General features: G+C 50.9%; 9 protein-coding genes across 9 annotated transcripts; 6 read left to right on the forward strand and 3 right to left on the reverse strand.

Moving 5' to 3' along the window:
* Positions 1 to 1,623: 1,623 nt before the first annotated feature.
* Positions 1,624 to 2,946, forward strand: M437DRAFT_82668 (uncharacterized protein; the record flags this gene model as incomplete). Its single annotated transcript, XM_041027793.1, has 1 exon — positions 1,624 to 2,946. One exon carries the CDS (start codon positions 1,624 to 1,626, stop codon positions 2,944 to 2,946), a length of 1,323 nt encoding a protein of 440 aa, XP_040881688.1.
* Positions 2,947 to 3,594: 648 nt separating this feature from the next.
* M437DRAFT_64300 (succinyl-CoA synthetase-like protein) lies at positions 3,595 to 5,760 on the reverse strand (the record flags this gene model as incomplete). The annotated part of the gene is made up of 3 exons (XM_041024406.1): positions 3,595 to 4,873; positions 4,923 to 5,305; positions 5,356 to 5,760. 3 exons carry the CDS (start codon positions 5,758 to 5,760, stop codon positions 3,595 to 3,597), a joined length of 2,067 nt encoding a protein of 688 aa, XP_040881689.1.
* A 581-nt stretch (positions 5,761 to 6,341) lies between these two features.
* M437DRAFT_82670 (uncharacterized protein) lies at positions 6,342 to 7,124 on the forward strand (the record flags this gene model as incomplete). The annotated part of the gene is made up of 1 exon (XM_041027794.1): positions 6,342 to 7,124. One exon carries the CDS (start codon positions 6,342 to 6,344, stop codon positions 7,122 to 7,124), a length of 783 nt encoding a protein of 260 aa, XP_040881690.1.
* A 664-nt stretch (positions 7,125 to 7,788) lies between these two features.
* Positions 7,789 to 8,142, reverse strand: M437DRAFT_73598 (ubiquitin-like protein; the record flags this gene model as incomplete). Its single annotated transcript, XM_041026058.1, has 2 exons — positions 7,789 to 7,848; positions 7,924 to 8,142. The coding sequence occupies 2 exons, from the start codon at positions 8,140 to 8,142 to the stop codon at positions 7,789 to 7,791; spliced, it is 279 nt and encodes a 92-aa protein (XP_040881691.1).
* Positions 8,143 to 8,758: 616 nt separating this feature from the next.
* On the forward strand, positions 8,759 to 9,174 carry M437DRAFT_73599 (DUF1903-domain-containing protein; the record flags this gene model as incomplete). Its single annotated transcript, XM_041026059.1, has 4 exons — positions 8,759 to 8,825; positions 8,880 to 8,926; positions 8,981 to 9,072; positions 9,138 to 9,174. 4 exons carry the CDS (start codon positions 8,759 to 8,761, stop codon positions 9,172 to 9,174), a joined length of 243 nt encoding a protein of 80 aa, XP_040881692.1.
* Positions 9,175 to 9,833: 659 nt separating this feature from the next.
* Positions 9,834 to 11,424, forward strand: M437DRAFT_44311 (nucleoside hydrolase; the record flags this gene model as incomplete). Its single annotated transcript, XM_041020886.1, has 5 exons — positions 9,834 to 9,872; positions 9,933 to 10,206; positions 10,254 to 10,288; positions 10,345 to 10,650; positions 10,765 to 11,424. The coding sequence occupies 5 exons, from the start codon at positions 9,834 to 9,836 to the stop codon at positions 11,422 to 11,424; spliced, it is 1,314 nt and encodes a 437-aa protein (XP_040881693.1).
* A 1,758-nt stretch (positions 11,425 to 13,182) lies between these two features.
* On the forward strand, positions 13,183 to 17,391 carry M437DRAFT_43331 (calcium-translocating P-type ATPase; the record flags this gene model as incomplete). Its single annotated transcript, XM_041020726.1, has 2 exons — positions 13,183 to 13,276; positions 13,364 to 17,391. 2 exons carry the CDS (start codon positions 13,183 to 13,185, stop codon positions 17,389 to 17,391), a joined length of 4,122 nt encoding a protein of 1,373 aa, XP_040881694.1.
* A 987-nt stretch (positions 17,392 to 18,378) lies between these two features.
* Positions 18,379 to 19,734, forward strand: M437DRAFT_43916 (kinase-like protein; the record flags this gene model as incomplete). Its single annotated transcript, XM_041020827.1, has 3 exons — positions 18,379 to 18,558; positions 18,623 to 18,734; positions 18,788 to 19,734. The coding sequence occupies 3 exons, from the start codon at positions 18,379 to 18,381 to the stop codon at positions 19,732 to 19,734; spliced, it is 1,239 nt and encodes a 412-aa protein (XP_040881695.1).
* Positions 19,735 to 20,283: 549 nt separating this feature from the next.
* M437DRAFT_43779 (Phosphoenolpyruvate/pyruvate domain-containing protein) lies at positions 20,284 to 21,144 on the reverse strand (the record flags this gene model as incomplete). The annotated part of the gene is made up of 1 exon (XM_041020807.1): positions 20,284 to 21,144. The coding sequence occupies one exon, from the start codon at positions 21,142 to 21,144 to the stop codon at positions 20,284 to 20,286; it is 861 nt and encodes a 286-aa protein (XP_040881696.1).
* Positions 21,145 to 21,396: the final 252 nt, after the last annotated feature.

The raw sequence follows: 21,396 nt of genomic DNA on the forward strand, positions 1-21,396 counted from the left end.
TTGTTTGATGACGCCCAACAGACATCTCAAAGGTCGATCAATACTTCGAACACTTCAGTTTTACATCGCAGCATTGTATATATGAACACGGCCTAATCTAAACGTCGACCCTCGCTATTTTGTGTCTCTGGAATATCCAAGTCACAGATCCTAGTCATGCCAAGATGCTTGTGGTCTTCATCGACATCCCTAGACACGATGTTGTGAGGATCCCGTTTCTATTCCAAAACCCCACATTGCGATGTGCGAAAAGACGGCTCGCTGTGGATAACATGCGCAGGAGCGAATTCTCTGGGTTTCAATAGCGTCGTATGCGATCTCAACCATCGAGAGGCGCAAGCACAAGTCGCTGCAGAGCTCCTCCAACAAGTCTGTGAGCTGGTCTCCTGCAGCAGTGCTTGACCGCTATATACTCTGCCGTTGCTCGACTCATACCAGTCAGGGAGATAGGAGGATCAAACACGAGTCTGAAACCTGACAGGCTCCTGGTGACGTGCATGATGTTGTCGATCAAATTTGCCCTGGATCAGTTGCTCAGCTTGTCAGCATGAACTCTGACGGGCTGAAACGACAAATTTCCAGATCCATCGCCCGGACAAACAAGATGCTCTGACGGGTCAACCAAAGGCCGAGACAAAACTCCTGCATTGTGGAGCCCGCCAAGGGTGAGAGGGGCTGGCTGGCGACAGAAAACGCTGCCCGCCCCGAGGGGAGCTGAACGCGTCGCGCGATATGCGAGAGTAATGTGCATGAGATGCAAGACTGTTGCAAGAGTAGGTTTGTCTGTATAGTATCTATGTCATATCGAAGGAAATGACGGTGGACGGAATGACGGTAGAAGTACTCTATCTGCAGGCAGGAGAGATCCAAGCAATTCCTTTTGAACGGCATTCACGGAGCGAGCATCGAGGATACGGGCCACGCGCGGGCCGACAAGGATCATACTTGTAGGCGGGGCACGATGGTTCGGACGAAAGTTGGATGAGCATCCGCAACTGCCATTTACGTCTTTTGTTGGTTGTTTGCTCGATGCTTGTCTCGAGACAAGGCTGTGTTGCATGTTGCATGTTGGATTCTCCTTGCTGCCACGCTTTCCTACAACACCCCTTATCGTAGCGCCATCATCTTTCTTTTGTAAGACCTCCTTGCCATCTTTGCGGCTATTTTGTGTTCAGCCACGAATCGAATTTCGCGCAGTTGACCTCCGCATTCCGCCAACGTTTGTAGCCGCGAGAGCCACATCGGGGCGTGGAAACGAGTCTGGAGCATATCGACTTGGCTAGCTTGGCCTCATTCCCAGAATAGAGCGCGTCCTCGCTCGACGTCGCCCTTCGATACGAGAGGTCGCTCCTCCTCTCACTCTCGTCAAACCGCGAAGGCTCTGAATTGCCTTGATCGTCTCTACTCGACACTGTTCCGGCACGGCAGGGCAGAGCAGAGTATTTTCAACACTAGCAGACGTCATCCGTAGACCACGCCATTCCACCCCTAACAGCCTTGACCATCCATACCGCCCATTCTACCCGACCACCAACCCCGACTCACGGCACTGGCTGCTGGAGAACAATGCATTTCTTGACAACGACTCTTTTTTCGTAGATCCACGCTTGCATTCAACGAAGCATGGCTCTCCATCGTGGCATCCAATCCGCCATATTCTACTACCTATCATGTGCCCCTTGTACTGGCTACTCATATCGCAAGAAGAGAAGAAAGGAAGCCGACCGTGATCGCGTCGCCAAACATGCTCTCGAGATGGAACAGCCTGGCCTCTATCGCCATCCCAGCCCCTTTGCGACGAATGTCCACTGGCAGACCGAGATTGATCTTGGTCCCACACCGGCGCCTGCAAAGCGTCGAGGTCAAAAGAAGGGTCGTGTACGGACGAGCGACGAGAACGCTAGCAACGTCGCAAGCAGTGTCAATCTTGGTCTGACCCAGAACGAGAGCAACGACAGCACATGGAATCTGCGCAATTGGCAACGAGACGATGAAGAGGATGACAACTACTGGGGATCCAACTATCCCTACAGGAACAGCCGTCGGCCCTCGACCAATGGTGCTAGCACTATTAGTCGTCCACTTACTGCCCGTACCACTACCACGAATCGATCAGCTGCGACCAGTTATTATTCCGCCTCAAACCCTCCCATCAACGAACTACATCCCCCAATCGTCACACGCATGGACACCAGCGCCGATGTTATGTGGATGCTGCAACCTCCGCCTCCTGCTCGCACGACCAGAGGTGGGTCAAGGACTACCCTTGCAAGGAGCGATAGCGGCGCTAGCAGACCCAGCACAAGGCGTGCCACAAATGAGAATCTTTCGCGACAAGTCAGTCAACGCATCGTCGATGAAAAACTACGGAACGGCCTATCACCTTCGGTAGACAGCCTGAACCCATCATCATCGACAGACTCCTTGAAGACGCCACGGCGACGCAGGCCGCCGCCCATCAACATCCAGGAAGACCCGATAACCTCTCGCACTCTCGTACCTGTGGGACCTACTTCAATAGACACACGACTCAACAATTCACCAAACAATCATCTCCTACCTCCGCAACCACTATCTCCTGTCGCATCTGCCAGGTCCTCTGAGCGTTCTCGCAGTAGAAGTCGAAGTCGCAAACGCAATTCCTCTGCTGAGGATCGTAAATCGCAATCGAACGGCCTCAAGCGTCAGGATAGTTCCCTGAATGTTCTGCAAGAGCTTGTGCCGGCCAATTCATTGCTCAATGCTCAGAAATTAAGTAAAGCTCCTTCCTTTGAGGCCCGCATAGAACTGCCTACAGCCGACCAATACGAAGAGATGATGTTGCTGGGCAGTGGCAAGGCAGGCTTTGATTCTTGGTACGAAAGCAAAGATGCTGGTACATTCAACCAATGGGCTGCCGAAAGAGTGCGCCGAGACGTGACTGCCCGCTGGAGCGTGGACTTCTAACTGACGGCTCATTTATCTTCATCGACCTTTCAACCTTTCGACTTTGACATTCGTGTCCATACCCACGTTTTGCAAGATTGAAGCTTGCATGTCCATCGTACACTACGGCGTTAACTCCAGGAGCGAGACCCTATCACGACCCAATCAGCAGTGCTGAGACTTTACGACCTGTTCTCCTTTTTGACCCACTCGTTGTCCTCTTTCTCACTATCTCGTTTTTCCTTTTTGTCTTGTCTTTCTTGGGTTGTTGTCATCATCTTGCGCGGCGTTCCGGAAGAGAAAATCTGCCATTCTAGGTGCATTTCTAGCCAGTCCACAATGCATTTGGACAATTTCGCACATTGCATGGCGTCTCGTTGTTGTTTTCCGTTGATGCCTTAGAGGAGGCTGCGCAATCAATCGTTTAGTTCTCTGTACTTTCTGGAGTGGCTTGATTAAGCACTCGAAACCTTTGGACAAGATGAACACATGAAAAAATCCTTGTTCGCCTCAAGCACCATCACTAGTCTATAGTCGTCCAAGACCTGTCCAAAACCTATAGACTTAGAGACGTCTCTTTTCGTTGTACATCGCGCACTAGTTGTGTTGCTTGTGAACATGTTTGTCGAAGTATCTTCGAGGGATCATACATGTGTAGCTACACCCATCTCACGGCTTCCCAGCCAACTCAACAACTCTCTGGGCAGCTTCATGAAAGCCATCAAAGGCCTCAAGCGGCAACCCACTCTCAGCGATCTTCTTCTGGCCCACCTCCTCATTAGTGCCTCTTAACCTCACAACCACCGGTTTGCCTTGCATATCCACCTGTTCAAACGCCATAATAACCCCATCGGCAATCATACCACAATCCGTCAATCCACCAAAGATATTCACGAAGATCACTTTGACGCGCGGATCCCTGAGGATGAGTTCAAAACTTGTTTTTACGGTTTCCGAAGTTGCTTTTCCGCCTGTGTCGAGGAAGTTTGCACATTTGCCGTTGTGAGGGGGGAGGGCGAGGGCGTCGACTGTGTTCATGGCTAGTCCTGCTCCGTTTACCAATGTCCCGATGTTTGCTTCGGAGTCGTCTGGGTGCAGTTTCACGAATACGATGCCGGACTTTTCGGCTTCGACTTCGACGGCGGGTTCGCTGGATATATCGCGTAGAGCGTGGAGCTCGGGATGTCTCTTGTTGGATTTGAAGGCTGCGTCGTCGTAGAAGAGTTGAGGTTGGGAGAGGTTCAAGGTTCCTGAAGGGGAGATTGAGAGGTTGACGGCTAGACTCACGGCTTCTTGCTCGCGATACAAGTCTGCGAGTTTGGAGATTAGTTTTGCGGTTTGGGCGTGAGCGGCTGGTGGTGCAGCGTCGAGTTGGAGATGTCGGATGGCTGCGAGAATGGTTTCCTGGTCCGGACCCTCGAGATAGGAGAAGGGGAAGCGACGTAGACGATGGTGGAGTTTACGAGGGTTTGTAGATGGAGAGGCGATGATGCAAGGTGAGCGGTCAGAGCGGTCTACCGAGATACTCAAGTACACGCTGTCTGCATTGTTGGGAGTCTCTTCGAAGATGTTGAAGCCCTCTAATGACTTGTTAAGGTGATCAACCGCTTTTTGATTGCGAAGGTGCAAGTTTCGCTGCTGATTCAGGCCGGACCTTGAAGCTTGCGTGGTAATGCTTGGTCGCAGCTGTCTCATGGTGTGCATGCCTCTTCGCTGGTTAGCAGCAGCGGATTGTTGGATCTTGCTCACGTCCTTTCCAGCTTGCTTCAACAAGCCTTTCATGACGTTGCCGAACTTCTCGGGGTGGTCGACCATGGCGACACCTGCATCTTGCAAGATCTTGTACTTCTCCTCAGCGGTGGGCTCGCCAACACCAGCCCAAGCACCAGCATGACCCATTACTCGACCAGGAGGGGCCGTTCTGCCTCCAACAACGGCAGCTATGGGTCTTGATGTTTGTTAGCATCATGCTACTCAGACAACACTGATGAACTCACTTTGGGTTCTTTTCGCGACGGTGGTAGTCCTTGATCCAGTCTGCAGCCTCCAACTCAGCAGTACCTCCAACTTCTCCAACAAGAACTATGGCTTGGGTATCAGGATCGGTCTCGAAAACTCGCAAAGCATCCACAAAGTTTGTGCCTGCTACGACGTCGCCGCCCATGCCGATACACAGACTCTGACCGAGACCAGCACGAGTTATCGAGGCGACAGTTTCGTAGCTTAAAGTGCCTGACTTTGCTACAATTCCGACATGGCCAGGGGAGAATGTTGGAAGCGGTTGGAAGCCTATCCTGCAATGGCCAATTGCTGATATGATACCTGGAGCATTTGCGCCGACTAATCGACTTTTGGATTGTGTTTTCAGCATCGACATGATCTGTCACACATCAGCATGCGTATTCTCTCGTCCTTCTCTCTGCTTCATACCCGTAAGATATCATGGAGAGGGATATGCTCGGCTACGGCAACAATCAGAGGAATCTCTGCCTCGATGGCTTCCTCGATAGCTTTTCCCGCATGAGGAGCAGCCACGTAGATCGCAGTAGCATCAGGCTTCAGCTGTTCCTTTGCCTCTCTGACAGTAGGAAGAACCGGTAAGCCCAGGTGTTCTCCACTGCCTCCTGGTTTTACACCACCAACGATATTAGTACCGTACTCGAGTGATTCCTTGGCATTCTGTGTTGCGACTCTTCCAGTAAATCCTTGGTATAAGACTCTGGTATGTTTGCCAATCTTCAGGTTTTGGACTGTGTCTTCATATGAATGCCTTGATATCGAGGTTGAGAAGCATCTCGATCGTAAGAGTTTTGTGGTTAGACGAGGCACAGGCATGTTGGACTGTCCTCAAGCAATTGGCGTACAAGTACAACCAGATCACGGCGTGGAAGGGATGGTCAGTATATGAAGCAACGGCACAACGAGGTGGAGGCTCGGCATCAGGTACATCTTACCGGCCGAGGCCGGAAGGAGCATACATCTGAGTTTATATCGTTAATCATATTGTCTCTTGTATACTTATTCCAGAACAAGCATCGGAAATGTCGAGATCTGTTTCCATAGCTATTTGGACTCATCAATCTATCATAGAGTATAAGATATTCTGTAAAGGAGCCGAGCAGATTGTAGGTCTAGCAAACAGAGGTGATGTCAGTGATGCCAAGACTATTGTTATCCCCGCAGATGTGGTCCAAACGTGGGGTTCGATTTTGGGTTTGCGGTTTCACTTTCTGACTTGGGCTCCGGGTCGCATACCATTTTTTGTGACTCGAACATTTTTCTTCGATCCCATTGTGTACTTGCTTGCTGCCAACCTGTATTGCTCTGGTCTTCACTTCTCCCACGCTGCTGCTTACGTCTGCCATTGTCTCATTCCGAATATTACCTAGTACCTCACCGCAGCAACAAGATTCATCATGGCAAGCTCCCAATCGACCAATGGACTCTCGCAGCAGATGGAGAAGATGTCTGTTAGTGGCAAGCGTCATGCCGATACCCCTCGCTATACTCCGCCGCACCGAAAATATGCTCAAGAGAACAAGTCTGGTCAAACTAGCACTGCTGCACCGGCCAAGGACACAAACAACAGGCCCGCAGTCTCGCGCACTACATCCGAGAAGTCTGTCAAGTCAGGCGCTATCGCTCCTGCTGAAGTCAAGGCCTCAACTGAGACAAAGACGACACCCGCAGCCGCACCATCAAAAGAGTCGGCTTCAGAACCTAAGCCAAAGACCACAACCAGAAACATGGCTCCACACCGCAAATACAGCAAACCCGCTGCCGAAGTCGCCGACTCATGGGAAGAAGCAGCATCATTAGATCAAGAACCTTCAAGCACAACCACCGAGCAAACCGCCAAACCAACCCCAGAGTCACAATCAACCTACCTCCCTCCTCACCTGAAGTACCGCTCTGCTGCACCCTCACCACCCAGCAGAAGTCTTACTCCACCTTCGCGCAGCACAACACCCTCTTCGAGCACTTCTTCCGAACGTCGTCCTGAAAAGACAAATGCCGTAGCGCATCGATTGATCGCTGGTGCTCTGGGCGTCAAGGTACCAAGGAGAACGGAAGAGCAGAGAGCCTACGACAAAGCGATGAGAGAGCAGGAGAAGAGAAGGAGAGACAAGGAGAGGGAAGCCAAGAAGAAGGCAGAGGAAGATGCTGCGAAGGCCAAAGCTGCGATCTGGGAGGATTGACGCAGTCGTGGAGAAATATGGAACACTAAGAATTTGGCATCTGGATGCTTGAGATCTGCCTATCATGAAATTCAAGACTATGGCAGGGTCCAGGGATACTTGAGCTCGATGAGCATACATAAGACACTCAGAGCGCAGAACAAACGAAGGAAACGCTTGCGGATGTTGCATCGTCAGCGCTGAAAACCAGGGAGCGCAAGAGGATGCCTCCGACTTGAAATCACCACAGGACCATCGACAGATATGCAGCATATCAGGCGAGCATCTAAAGGAGAGAAGGCATATAAGGACAATCAGGAGCATTTGGCGGAGCAAGCATAGTAAGGAGTGATGAGCCTCGAGGAAATTCATTGACAATCAAATTTTCTGTTGATACCTTGATCGTTCTGTGCAAGTCTTTCGTCTGAAAAGAAAAGAAGCAAGATACGGGGCAGCAAGGCAGCGCTACGCTCTTCCGACGGCAAGAAAAGCAGTTGCAGAAAACGCATGCCCCGATTCGGACTGGTATAGATAGACCGCCCTGATTCATTATGACTCCAGCTGGGAAACAAACGCCAAGTTGCATCGTCTAGGGTGCACGCATTCTACCTCCCAATATCCGTGCTTGCAGACGCATGTCTCCCGAGTATCGCTTGTGGTAGTGATTCGTGGTGTGAAAAGGTAATTAGCAGCCACCAATCTGCTCTTGGTGGACCTCGAGGGTATCGCCGTCTTGCATGTCAAGCTGTGAGGTCGATGTCAGTCACAGATACAGAGTGCGAATGCGAACGCAAGAGCGTAAAAGGATAGAGCGACTCACAGTCTCGGGGTTGTCGGTGGGGTTGACTCTCTGGCCGTCGAAGAGGAATCGCACACTGGTAGGGGCCTTTCCTTGACGCTCGCAGAAAGCATCCATGAGCTTCTTGAGCTGGGTGGTGCGCTTGATCTTGAAGTACACTTCGTTGTTGTTGTCGGTCACCTTGATGTTGAGGTGCTCGCCGCCCTCGGGCTTTTGAGGTGGTGATCCAGTGTCAGACATTTTGTGATGTTCTGTCGCGCAGCGGTCGTGTTAGACGAGACTGTTGTAGAGAAGCGTGAGGTGAGGCGTGGAAGGAAGAAAGTACCTTGCGAAGGTGGGTCTTTGCTGTTGCAGTCGTTGTCGGCTCACGTGGTGGCGCGGGTTGAGAGTGTTAAGTTGGTGGAAGCTGCGACAAGCTGCGACGACTTGGTAAGTTGTGTGATAGACTGGATGATGAGATGTGTTGGACAGAGCGATTACCTGATGGATCTTTGCGACGTAAATAAGAGAGGTGTGAAAGACTTGAGCAGCTGAAAATGAGAGGGCAGCAGTGACGCCAGTTCGCGCTCGATTGAAGCAGGCACACGCGGGGTCTTTTGGTGAGGCGCCTTCCTCAAAGTCCAACAATCACTGAAGCGTCTGGAAGTTGCACACAACACGAGAACAAGGACTCGACGTTTCACAGAAGCTGCTAGAACTATTTGACGATTCTTTTGAGCTCTCTAGCTCTTCTCTCCAATTTCACTTTCCACTTCTACAAGGCTCTCACAACTGCTTCAATTTCCAATCATGGTATGAGGTCATGACAAAGACGCTTTTCAATTCGATCTTTGAAAGCATTGAAGCTAATCATAAGATGCAGGGTGTGGAACAAGACCTCAAGACCGACCCTCCGTGTCATCCTCGTGCATGTGCGATTCAAGGTATGAGGTTGGGTTGATGTACTAAGGGAAGAAAGCCTATTCACGCAGCGGCAGATTGCATACAGAAGAATGGCTACGACGAGAGCAAATGCCAAAAGCAGGTACGCTATCAAGCCCCAATCCATGCACATGATAAGAATGTTGATCGTGCTCAGATCGATGCTCTCTACGAGTGCTGCAACGCGTTTTACGAGAAGAATGGTGATAGCGCCTCGACCGTGAGTTGCCCGAAGGCTGGCCTCTTGAGGTAAGAACAATCCATCACTTGTCTCTCTCACAGACTCGATTGTTGACATGCTCTTCTCTCTCCAGACTGAAGATGAGACAACGCGCGCAAGGAATCAAATAGACTATGGTGACACGCCGATGGCCACAACTCACGCGAAAAATGTATAAGTTCTAGGATAGAGATTTCACACCCGTGTCCATGCTGCATTCCCATCTCTTCCCGAAAGAAGATAGATACAATTAGACAGAAGGCGTATTTGATTCTGCGACCACCGGAGCACGCTATGGAGGCCTCATGGACCTGTACAAACATTGAAATGTCGTACCGAGACTCTAAGGGTGGGCGACTAGACATTGTTGACGGAAGAAAGAGGGTTTGGGAAAGCAGACTTTTTATACAGTGTGAATGGTCCGTGCACTCATGAATCCGCGTTGTTAAGACAGCCACCCTGTTCTCTGTCTCCCCTCGAGATATCATCCTCTGCAAAAGTCGCAACCGATCGCAAGCAAGAACATCTTCTCGATATTGAGACTCGGAAAATATACGAGTTTCTTGACTACACGACTATGCTGGTTTCAAGCACTTGCACGGAGAGAACAAAAGTCATGAAGCTGTGTCAAAAAAGCGGGTAGCAACGTCAACCTTTCTGGCACGAAGCATCCACTACTCTCACAAGAACACATATCAAGATAACGTCGTCCAAACTTCTCAGAACAGGTCTAAGAATTGTCAACTACATAAATTCACCACAAAACCTTTCAAAAGTCTATCAAATTATCATGGCACCAAAGCAAAAGATCATCATCGACTCCGACCCAGTACGTCTATCACCATGTCACCACTCCATATCTCAACATCATGGCCAATATATCTCCTAGGGTGTCGACGATATCCTGGCCATGCTCTTGGCATTCTCCGGTACACCCGAGGAAATTGAAGTCCTTCTGATCTCCTTGACCTTTGGCAACATTGATGTGCAGAACTGTCTTAGGAATGCAGTGTCGCTGTTCCACCACATTGAAAGAGAGATTGAGTGGAGAAGCAAGAATGGCAAAGATCTAGGCTTTGAGACATTGAGAGCTTCGAAGCCTCTTGTTGCTGTTGGAGCTGAAGAGCCTTTGGCAGAGCAGCGTATGATGGCTGACTTCTTCCGTAAGTATTTTGAACAGTCGATGTGAATACAATGCTGATGTGAACAGATGGTACCGATGGCCTTGGTGGCATTCATTCCAGTGTATGTGTTGTTGTCGTTGATGACACGAGAAATTTAAATGGCTGACATCGTTTAAGCACCCGCATCTCACACCTCAAGAGACTTGGAAGATGCTCTTCGATGCGGCTGAAGGAGCGCCTCTCTCACCAGAGGGGACCGTCACCTCTCAGCAGGTCCGTGAGGCTTCCATGTTCAAACCCTCTCAGCGACGCTCCCATGAAGAGATCCTGCGTCTGCTGAAGGAGAATGAGCCAGACACTATCACCATTGTTGCGATCGGACCTCTGACCAACCTGGCCATCGCTGCAGCTCAGGATCCTGAGACGTTCTTGCGCGTGAAGGAAGTGGTCGTCATGGGAAACACCATCGAAATGGCAGGAAATGTACGTCAACCGCCTCCCCCTATCTATCCCTCCGCCTCAATCCCAGAGCCACCATTCCGCCTGATCAAGGCTCCACAAACACCTTTGCGCACGAGTCTAAACATCCGTAACCAGGTGACCCCGGTGGCCGAGTTCAACACATATGCCGATAGCATTGCCACAGCCCGTGTGTATGCACTTACTTCGCCTACTCCAAACTCGACCATCCCTCCTTCGCCTCCTGCACTGCCTGGTTCGCAGTCACTGCCTCACTTGGCACTGTACCCAGCAAAACTGTCGAGACAGCTCAAGCTCACCGTGTTTCCTCTTGACATTACAACCCCTCATAAGATCACCAGGGGCCAGGTCAAACAGACGATCCAGCCCTTGATTGAGGCTGGTTCACCCTTGGCAGAGTGGACCGCAGCATTCCTGAACTCGACGTTCGATAAAGTTGAATCGTTGATGGAAGGCATTAGTGGTGATTCTGTTGGACTTGAATTGCACGACCCTCTGTGTATCTGGTACGCGCTCACTCATGATGATGCAGAATGGAAGATCAAGAAAGACGAGGATATTAGAATCGAGACCACGGGGCAATGGACACGAGGCATGACGGTTGTTGATAGACGTGGCAGAAAGAAGCGAGCCCCGGATGACGGCGAGGGTGAGATCCCAGGCGATGCAGGCAACTGGCTCAGCCCCAATGCGGGCAACCGAGTCGGAAGATGCGTACAGTCGCCCGGTTTCGACATCTTTGCTCCGTACTTGCTTCGTAGGGTGTTTGGCGCATGATGATGGACATGGCTGATGTCTGGCCAACCGCAGTTTGTAATATACCTAAGCTTATAGCAAATCTCTCACCTACTTCGTGGATGATCGAAACGTGGATGATAATCAGTCGATAGGATACATCTTACCAATCAATACAAAGCATGATACATCATGAGCAGGGCGTACAAGTGAGTATAGGCCGCAGCATCCGCTGACCTCACTCTGCGGTGTGCATGTTGACCTTGGCGGGGGCTGTGTTCGTTGATGCTACGGCTCGGCGTATCGAAGCTTCGAAAAGCATGTCCTCATCGAGAAGGTCGGTGACCATGAGAGAAATATTGGACTCACGCCATCGAGTAGTACAGGACTTGAGGCCGTAAGCAGATTTGCCCGATGACAGATGAGCAAGCAGAGCATTTGGGAGGAGATGCAGAGTCCAGAAGGCAAACATGCATCAAAACAGTTAACAAAGAGAGCAATAATGCCTGTATCTTTTTTTTTGATCCGTCAAAGATAGGTTGTGTCGAGATAGCGCACACAAAGCCAAGAGAATTGGTTGGTAGAGTCGCACCAGAGCGCCACCACTGTCGAGTGGATGTTTTGCTGATAGCCATGGCATTACAACAGACATAATCTACCATATCTGCTCGGTTGCAGGGTGTTGAAATGAGAGTGTTTGTGCGTTGAATGAGAAGGGACCAAGGCTTCGGTTGTTGCAATTTATCGTTTACTTTAGGCCCAAGATTTCTGTGGCATTCGCTCGCGATTGCTATACTTCCCGCATGTCATGTATTCAAACAAGCAGTCTTGGTCGTGCGAAAGCTGTATGGTTCGGCAAAAGATGCAGACGGCGAAGGCAGGTCGCATAAAGAGCGAACAGACCTGAGCAAGAGTCAGGCTCAACGGCCAATGGAAAGCAGCGTCGATGAGGCTCTTTGACAGGGGCCGGCCGAGGCGGTTCAAGAAACTAGGGACGATCGCGCTAGTGCTTTCATCTTTGGGGCAGTGCAATCTTGGCGTACACCACTAACACAACCACCATGCGACATGGACGTGAGGAGAAGACTAGTTAGTTACTACAGAGCTGTGTCTTCTGACAGCTGCTTGCCGACTTTTGCTGTCAGGCGGCAGTCGAAGCAAAGACCTGATTTTACAGCACAATTGAATCTTTGTTGCTGCTACTCCTCCTTCCCTGCGTTCTGTTGGCTGTAAAGCTGTTTATCGAAACGAGCAGTCGCATAACCGCGCAAAAACGACCATTTGACTCAGCACAGCCTGCCTATCGCTGCAGCGCCCAGGATCTTTCTACCCTCGAACCCACAGTCAGTCAGCCGCCGGTGAAGAAGAGCGTTGGCAGACTGAAGATAGTCGGCAACGGGCAGTGTCGATGGTAAAGTGTAATAAAGCCTCTTTCCACTTTCTTCTACCGCATAGCAACCAGCAAAACGAGTCCAAGAGATTCTTGGCTCTTGGACGTCTATCGCTGCGCCCCCTGCCTTATGACATTTGTATATGGTCGAAGCCATATCAGATTGCTGATACTTTTGTCATGTGCCTAGTACTATTGAGCATTTACCATCTCTTAAACGACACTACTGGACTTCACTGCCACCATCCTGGCCTTGACCTAAGCTAGATACAAGCCAGCACAGCCTCTCTATTCGCCTCACTTCAGTGCATGAAAGGTCAAGCCACACCTTCTACGGATGACCATTGTTCAGTCAACCTCGACATAACTACGGTGTTCTGCATCTCTGCGGCGCAACACCAGCCACAACCATGTCGAACTCGAATCCTTTCAACCAAAGCCAGGACTCGCCTGCGCAAGGTCGCCGCAGAGCACCCACCATCACCATAGACACATCAGCAGTGCGTAGCCCCTCGATCCTCCAGGACATAGCCATGGACACCCTTTCTGACAATAGCTTTGCTGTGCAGGGCAACGACCAACCCTCAACAGGGCTGCACCCCTACCAGACTTCGCCCACCGAACTGCGCCCATCCAACTCCTTTGACAACGAGAACAGTCGACCAACCTCTCCTCACAATGTCTCCTCACCGACGTTTAACAGTCCCCAAAACTTTCTCTCAGTCCCTCCCGCACGCTCACGTGCCGGTTCCTTTGATACCCTCGGCGCCGAATCGTCATCGACAGGGACATACGTCAACTCATCGCCAGAACACGGTATGCCCAAGGCCTTTGGCCCACAAGACAGTCATGGCGGCCCTGAAGTCCTCAGCGATAGCGAAGCATTACATCCCGACCCTGGTACCGAGGACGAGTTTAAAAGAGAGAACAACCCTTTCGCTTTCACCCCTGGCCAGATGGGCAAGATGTTCAATCCCAAGAGTCTGGGTGCATTCCATGCCCTAGGAGGTATTTCAGGTATCGAAAAGGGATTAAGATCCGATCGCAAGTCTGGTTTGAGTTTGGAGGAGCAACACCTTGATGGTCAGGTCTCGTTCGAAGAGGCTACCGACCACGAAAACCCCAACGCAGAATACGTCACGAATGGTGGCAACAGCACTGCGTCCAGCGGTCCCTTCTCTGATCGTGTGCGCATCTTCGGCGACAATCGTCTTCCTGAGAAGAAGGCAAAACCGTTATGGCGTCTTGCTTGGGAAGCCTACAAAGACAAGATCCTTCTTCTGCTGACTGGTGCTGCTGTCATCTCGCTCGCCCTTGGTCTGTACCAAACCTTCGGTACCCCTGCGAAACCTGGAGAACCCCACGTTGAATGGGTCGAAGGTGTTGCCATCGTTGTTGCCATTGTCATTGTCGTTGGAGTCGGAGCTCTTAACGACTGGCAGAAGGAGCGTCAATTTGTCAAACTCAACAAGAAAAAGGACAACCGCGAGGTTAAGGTTGTACGCTCAGGCAAGACCCAGGAGATCTCTGTTCACGACGTCCTCGCTGGTGACGTCTTGCTTCTTGAACCTGGTGACATGGTCCCTGTCGATGGTGTTCTCATCGAGGGCCACGGCATCAAGTGCGATGAATCTTCTGCAACCGGTGAATCTGACATCATCAAGAAGACTGCTTCCGAGGAGGTCTGGCGTGCCATGGAGGCTAACGAGCCGCTTAAGAAGATGGATCCTTTCATCCTGTCCGGCGCAAAGGTCACTGAAGGTGTTGGCAAATTCCTTGTCGTCGCTACTGGTGTCAACTCGAGCTACGGCAAGACCATGATGTCCCTTCGCGAGGACAGCGAGGTCACTCCACTGCAATCAAAGCTGAACACTTTGGCCGAGTACATTGCCAAACTTGGTGGAGCCGCTGCACTGCTGCTCTTCGTTGTACTCTTCATCAAGTTCTGTGCAAAGCTCCCTGGAGATCATAGAAGTCCCTCCGAAAAGGCACAAAACTTCCTCAACATTTTGATTGTTGCTGTCACCATTGTTGTCGTCGCAGTCCCTGAAGGTCTGCCTCTGGCTGTCACACTCGCTCTAGCTTTCGCTACTAAGCGCATGACCAAAGACAACAATCTTGTCCGTGTGCTCAGATCTTGCGAGACCATGGGAAATGCCACCACGGTTTGCTCTGACAAGACTGGTACACTCACCCAGAACGTCATGACTGTTGTAGCCGGAACCTTTGGAACAACTTCACGCTTCAGCAGCAAGGCTAGCAAGGACCAAGACGCCCAAGGAGTTAATGTCGATAGCGTGGACACCAACGAGCTCATTGGCACTCTTGGTGATAGCGTCAAGACCCTCATGAAAGACTCAATCGCATTGAACTCTACTGCTTTCGAAGGCGAAGAGAACGGTAAGACCACTTTCATCGGTTCAAAGACAGAGACGGCTCTTTTGGCTTTCGCTCGCGACTTCTTAGGAATGGACGCTATTAGCACCGAGCGCTCAAATGCCGAGCTTGTTCAATTCATGCCATTTGATTCTGGCCGCAAATGCATGGGTGTTGTTCAGAAGATTGGCAACAAGTACAGACTTTATGTCAAGGGTGCTTCCGAGATCATGCTGAGACATGCTACAATGATCATCAGAGACCCCAGCAAAGGTATCGATGGTGTGTCCATCTCCAATGACAATGTTACAACGCTCAACAAGCTCATCGAGACTTACGCGTCCAACTCTCTCCGCACTATTGGCTTCCTGTACCGCGACTTTGAACAGTGGCCCCCTAAGAATGCGCGCAGATCTGAAGACGACAAGACCCAGGCCATCTTCGAAGATGTGTTGAAAGACATGACCTTCCTCGGAGTCATTGGTATCCAGGATCCCCTCCGTGATGGTGTCACAGATGCTGTCATGGACTGCTTGACTGCCGGCGTCTTCCCTCGTATGGTTACTGGTGACAACATTATGACCGCAAAGGCCATCGCCAGCGAGTGTGGTATCTTCACTCCTGGAGGTGTCGCTTTGGAGGGACCCGTCTTCAGAAAGATGTCCAAGCAAGAGCAACTGGCTGTCATCCCTAAGCTGCAAGTCCTGGCAAGATCGTCTCCAGACGACAAGCGCGTTCTGGTGAAGCGTCTGAAAGAGATGGGCGAGACTGTCGCCGTGACTGGTGACGGCACCAACGATGCACCCGCTCTCAAGGCTGCTGATGTTGGTTTCTCCATGGGTATCGCTGGCACTGAGGTTGCGAAAGAAGCCTCCGACATTATTCTCATGGACGACAACTTTGCTTCCATCATCAAGGCTCTCATGTGGGGTCGTGCTGTCAACGACGCCGTCCAGAAGTTTCTGCAGTTCCAGATTACCGTCAACATCACGGCTGTATTGTTGGCCTTTGTGTCAGCTGTGGCCAGTGACGATGAATCTTCTGTCCTCACTGCAGTTCAACTTCTCTGGGTCAATCTCATCATGGATACATTCGCTGCTCTCGCTCTGGCTACTGATCCGCCCACTCGCACCATTATCGATCGCAAGCCCGCTCCCAAATCTGCCCCTCTTATTACAGTGAACATGTGGAAGATGATCATTGGCCAAGCAATCTATCAGCTCATTATCACTTACGTTCTGTACTTCGGTCAGAAGCGAGGAGGCAACAGTCTACTGAGCTACGCCAACGATAAGGAACATGATCGTCTTAACGCAATGGTCTTCAACTGCTTCGTCTGGATGCAGATTTTCAACATGTTCAACAATAGACGTCTCGACAACAAGTTCAACATCTTCGAAGGTGTTCAACGCAACGTGTTCTTCATCGGTATTGCGCTTATTATGATCGGCGGCCAGGTGATGATCATGTTCGTCGGCGGTCGCGCTTTCAGCGTCGAGAGACTGACAGGAGAACAATGGGGTTACTCAGTCGGCCTTGGTGCCATCTCCATTCCAGTCGGCGTCATCATCCGTCTGATTCCTGATGAGCTCCTTGTTCGCCTGGTACCTTCATGGCTCAAGCGTAAGGCTGCACCTAAGCTTGTCGTCGAAGATGAGGAGCGACCATTTGAGTACAGCCAGGCGCTTCTTGACATTCGTGATGAACTGGCATTCATCAAGAGAATCAAGGGTGGCCGTCTTAACCAAATCAAATTCACCCTCAAGCATCCTCGTGAAGCTCTTCTTCACTCTCGCTCGGCATCCAGATCGCGTAGTAGCATGTCTCTGCCGCAAACACCCAACGGTGAGCACAGTGAGGGAGAAGCCCAGTCGCTGGCACCGCCTACACCCGACTCTCGCCGTCGCTCGCGTGGACGCTCAAGATCCAATTCGGCATTCGCCGGCGCTGCTATGGCTGGTATTGTTGCAGGCAGTATTGGAGCTGCATGGTCTCCGATAGAACGCGGCCATGGTGACGCAGACAGCATGAAGTGGTCACGCGCCAGATCACGAAGCGACTTGAGCCGCGAGAGCGGGCTTGAAATTCATCCTGAGACCAAGTCCCAGGACCCTGTCGTGGTTCAGCAGCAGATCGATGGTCACCACCCACCGAGCCAGTCCAATGACACGACTCCTGCCTTCGGATCGGGACCATTTGCAGGTCACCCCGATGTCAAGGTTGACGATGGCACCAAGCAGTAAACTCTGATTGTTATGATGCGATTGAGGGAATGGTTCATTTCTCTTTGTTGTTGTTATTTTTGCGTATGGGTATCACTGGATGAGTGGCGTTCAAGGCACAATAGATATCCTCTCCGTTTTGTTTGCTTGTGAATGAGGTCCTACATTTTATGCCTCAGTTATCTTTTCTTTCGGCTTGTAGCCCTGTCTCTGTACATAGCCAACTCGCAGCTTCCTCACCGCTGTTAGTGAGAAAAAGCCAGTCTTTGATTCAAGTATGTCATTCATTTGCGAAGCCGATCAATGCTGAAAAAGGAAGGCCGAGAAGCATGAACGTCAGTTTGCGAGGGCAAGTGTGTATGCACAATGAGTCTCGTGGACTTTCACATGCGAACATGGTTTATTGGCCAGTCACATGGGAATAGGAAGTTGCGGAAGGAGCGCGTCATATGGCGGCCGAGCTTGGATGAGGAATCGATTGGACGGGCGGGTAATCTCAAGCGAAAGGAAGTGAAGCAATTTCGACTTTTGAATAGGGAGCGAAAAGGCGCCCCGCGAGAGCGTTGCAGAATTTTGGACAGGTGAGTAGCAGGGAACAGAAGTGTTGGATGAAACTCGAGTTCAGGAGGTTTCGAGGCCCCCTATCTCGAAGCGTTCTTTGGTGCAAGAGAATGGACCTCAGGCAGAAATGTACTCGTACGAACAGGGGAAAGGGTCTCCGCCTTGGCCCTGCTTGCACTTGCAGCGTCGCGGCCAGGCCATCAAAGTGGACTCGCACTGACCCCCACTGTCTCTCATCCAATTCCCGAGCCCCTCTCAACTCACACGATCACCACTTTTGCTGCAGCCCGCCCTGACATTGTTCTGTCTCCCTCTCTGCATGGCTTGATAGACAATTCGTCCACCCTAACCGAATCTCGTCTTCTTCCAACTCCGCTTGGTCGCTGCTTCCTGTACTGCCTGCCCGCGTGCCTACTCTCCGCTCTAATCAAAGTTACACCTTCTAACATGGACTTGCACCTGCTCAGAGCAGACTCTCCCATGGCCGTCCGACACATCGACCTCTGCTACGACCACACCGATTCCGAGCGCTCGGCTTTGCGCCTGATATACACACTATGTCCAGACTGGGAACACGATGAAGGCCCCGTTGAATTGATTCCCTTTACTGAAGGCATCACAAACACTGTACGTTAAGGCAAGCCTTTCTTGTCCGCCCCTCCTCGATTGCAACTGACACACCCTGCCGCAGCTTATGAAAGCCGTCAAGAAGCGACCAGGATATACACAACAAGACATTGACTCCGATGCAATTCTCCTGAGAGCATATGGCAAGGGCACAGATGTCCTCATAGACCGCGAGAGTATGCCTCTCCCACACGACAAGACTGCGACGCTCAATTGACCACCACAACAGGAGAAACCAGATCGCACTCTTTGCTTGCCGGCCGCGGACTAGCCCCTCCTCTATTCGCACGCTTCGAGAACGGCCTACTGTACAAATACATCGCAGGCGACGTATGCAGCCCAGAAGACCTTCGTAGACCCGACGTATACCGCGCAGTTGCGAGAAGACTTGGCCAATGGCACAGCACACTACCAATTGCTGCTATCAGTTCGCTCCAGACACTACAAGAGCAGAATGACGTAGCAGAGGACTCTCACATTCAGCACCATACCGACGAAGCCGGCAACAAGAGGCCGAAACCTAGTCTATGGACTGTAATGCAGGAATGGATCAATGCGCTACCAGTAGCCACCCAAAAAGAGAAGGAACGAAGGGACATGCTGCAACGGGAATTGACACACCTTTCGAACGAACTCGGAAGGACACCTGGTTTGGATGGTTACGACTACATTTTTGCTCATTGCGATCTTTTGTCTGGTAATGTCATTGTACATCCTGGTCAAAGAGAAGGCGCGAAAGGCCTCACAGTGAGCTTCATCGACTACGAATATGCGACTCCAGCACCCGCCGCATTCGATATTGCCAACCACTTTGCCGAGTGGGGTGGTTTCGACTGCGATTACACTGCTCTACCGACACGCAGTCAACGCGCCGACTTCATCGCTCAATATCTCGCATCATACCGTAACTTCGCTCCCGTATCCGACTCCGAAACCATCGAACGCGAGAAACAGCAGCTCATCAGCCAAGTCGACACTTTCCGTGGTCTGCCAGGCTTCTATTGGGGTATTTGGTCACTCATTCAAGCGGAGATTTCGCAAATCGACTTTGACTACGCTTCATATGCAGACATCCGTCTGGGCGAATACTGGGCTTGGAAAGCCGAGCAAGATGGGTCTAGACAACGAGAAGGCCGCGAACCCACATTGCGAGAGAAGAGATGGGCCGAGGAGTAATTTTTTTTTTTGGCCATGCGTGGCACAGCGATCAAATCGACTACAGACGTCAGAAATAATGTTCAAGACTACAGCAAACCAGGAGATAGTATAGCCTGGAGGACTACCGACTCAAAAAGTTCGACGTTTTTCGTTTCGAGCGCATTTTTGCATAGAACCTCTTTCTAATAATTTTTTTCTCTTTGCTTTATTTGGTCCTGTATTCTCCATTCTCACTTGGTGCTTTCCCACTTGTTCCTTTCTTTATTATCTTTTTTTCTTGTCACATCAGATTCCACATCTTGGTTTTTTTCTTTGTGTGATGATGTTTTTGTACAGATCCAGAGCGCTCTCAAGTCTTCAACGACGATACCCATCTCATTTCTTCTGTTCCCATTTTGACTTGCTTCATACAAGAAATCAGATCAACAGCTACGTTGCATGCACACTCACTGGAAATACTTCCGAGCTACAAAGACAGTGTCTTGCCATAACCTCCGACTCTGGTCACACTAACAATTCAACGATGTGTTGTTAATACAAAAAGCTATCCTCGGTGTACAGCAAACATCAGTAAGGAGAATTCGAGGAAACGATTCTGCTCGCACCCTGCTTGACACCCTGCAATGCCGCGTGACCCCAAGATCCCTTTGCTCGGCTCAAAGCGGTACTCACGCCTTGTCCCAGTGCCAATGAGTCTGTCATGGCGCTGATCATGGTGAAACCTCTGTCTGCATAGTGTCTCGCTTGATCACCATCGGTACAGTAAATGCCTGAATGCTTGCCAGCCTTCTTTGCCGCAGTGTGGATCTTTTCGATGGCAGCTTTTAGTTCATCGTGCATGCCATCAGCAAGAATAGGATATCCAATGCTATTTCCCAGATCATAAGGACCAACGAAAAGGACATCGACACCTGGCACTGCAGCAATTGCATCCACATTGTCCAAAGCTGACTGAGTCTCGATCTGGATGATAGTGACCAAAGCATCATTGGCCTGTTGCAAGTACTCAGCCGCAGAGACCGGTTCGCCGCCTTTGGGCGCAAATCTCTCCATAGCGAAGGGACTTCCAAACCCCCTTATCCCCTGCGGAGGAAACTTCGCTGCACGAACCACACTTCTCGCTTCCTCAGCATTATTGAGTTGAGGGATCACAATGCCATGAGCACCGGCATCCAATGCACGCTTGATCATCCAGCCTTCATTCGAGACTGTGCGGACAATGGGAGAAACGCCGCAAGCTGCAATGGCAGCTACTGATTCGTGCATGGCTGTATCGCTGATGTTTCCGTGTTCGGTGTCGACGCAGATCCAGTCTGGGTTTGTGCGGGCGAGGATGCGGGAGAGATTTGAGCCGGGGAGCATTTGCCAGGCGCCTAGGGCGAGGGCATTGCTGTGGAGAGTCTTGTGGAGGTGGTTGGCTGCTTGCATCGTTGATGAGTTGTGACTGTTATCCAGTGATATCGAGCAGTGATGTGTGGGGTTTGGTTTGGATCGCCGAGAGGGCAGTGTGATTTGTTTCGAAAAGCGATGAGAAGTATGATGCGGACAATCGTTGGATGGTTCTGGATGTTCGATGTAGGTGATATGAAGAAGTTCTCCTGGGTCGTATCGTGGTGGAAGAAGTTGATGCCTTGATTCGAGCTAGAAAGGAGTGAAGTCAGATGCCCCGCACCTCATCGG

This window comes from Aureobasidium melanogenum (assembly GCF_000721775.1).
Source record: "Aureobasidium melanogenum CBS 110374 unplaced genomic scaffold scaffold_5, whole genome shotgun sequence".
Classification (NCBI taxonomy): Eukaryota; Fungi; Ascomycota; class Dothideomycetes; order Dothideales; family Saccotheciaceae; genus Aureobasidium; species Aureobasidium melanogenum.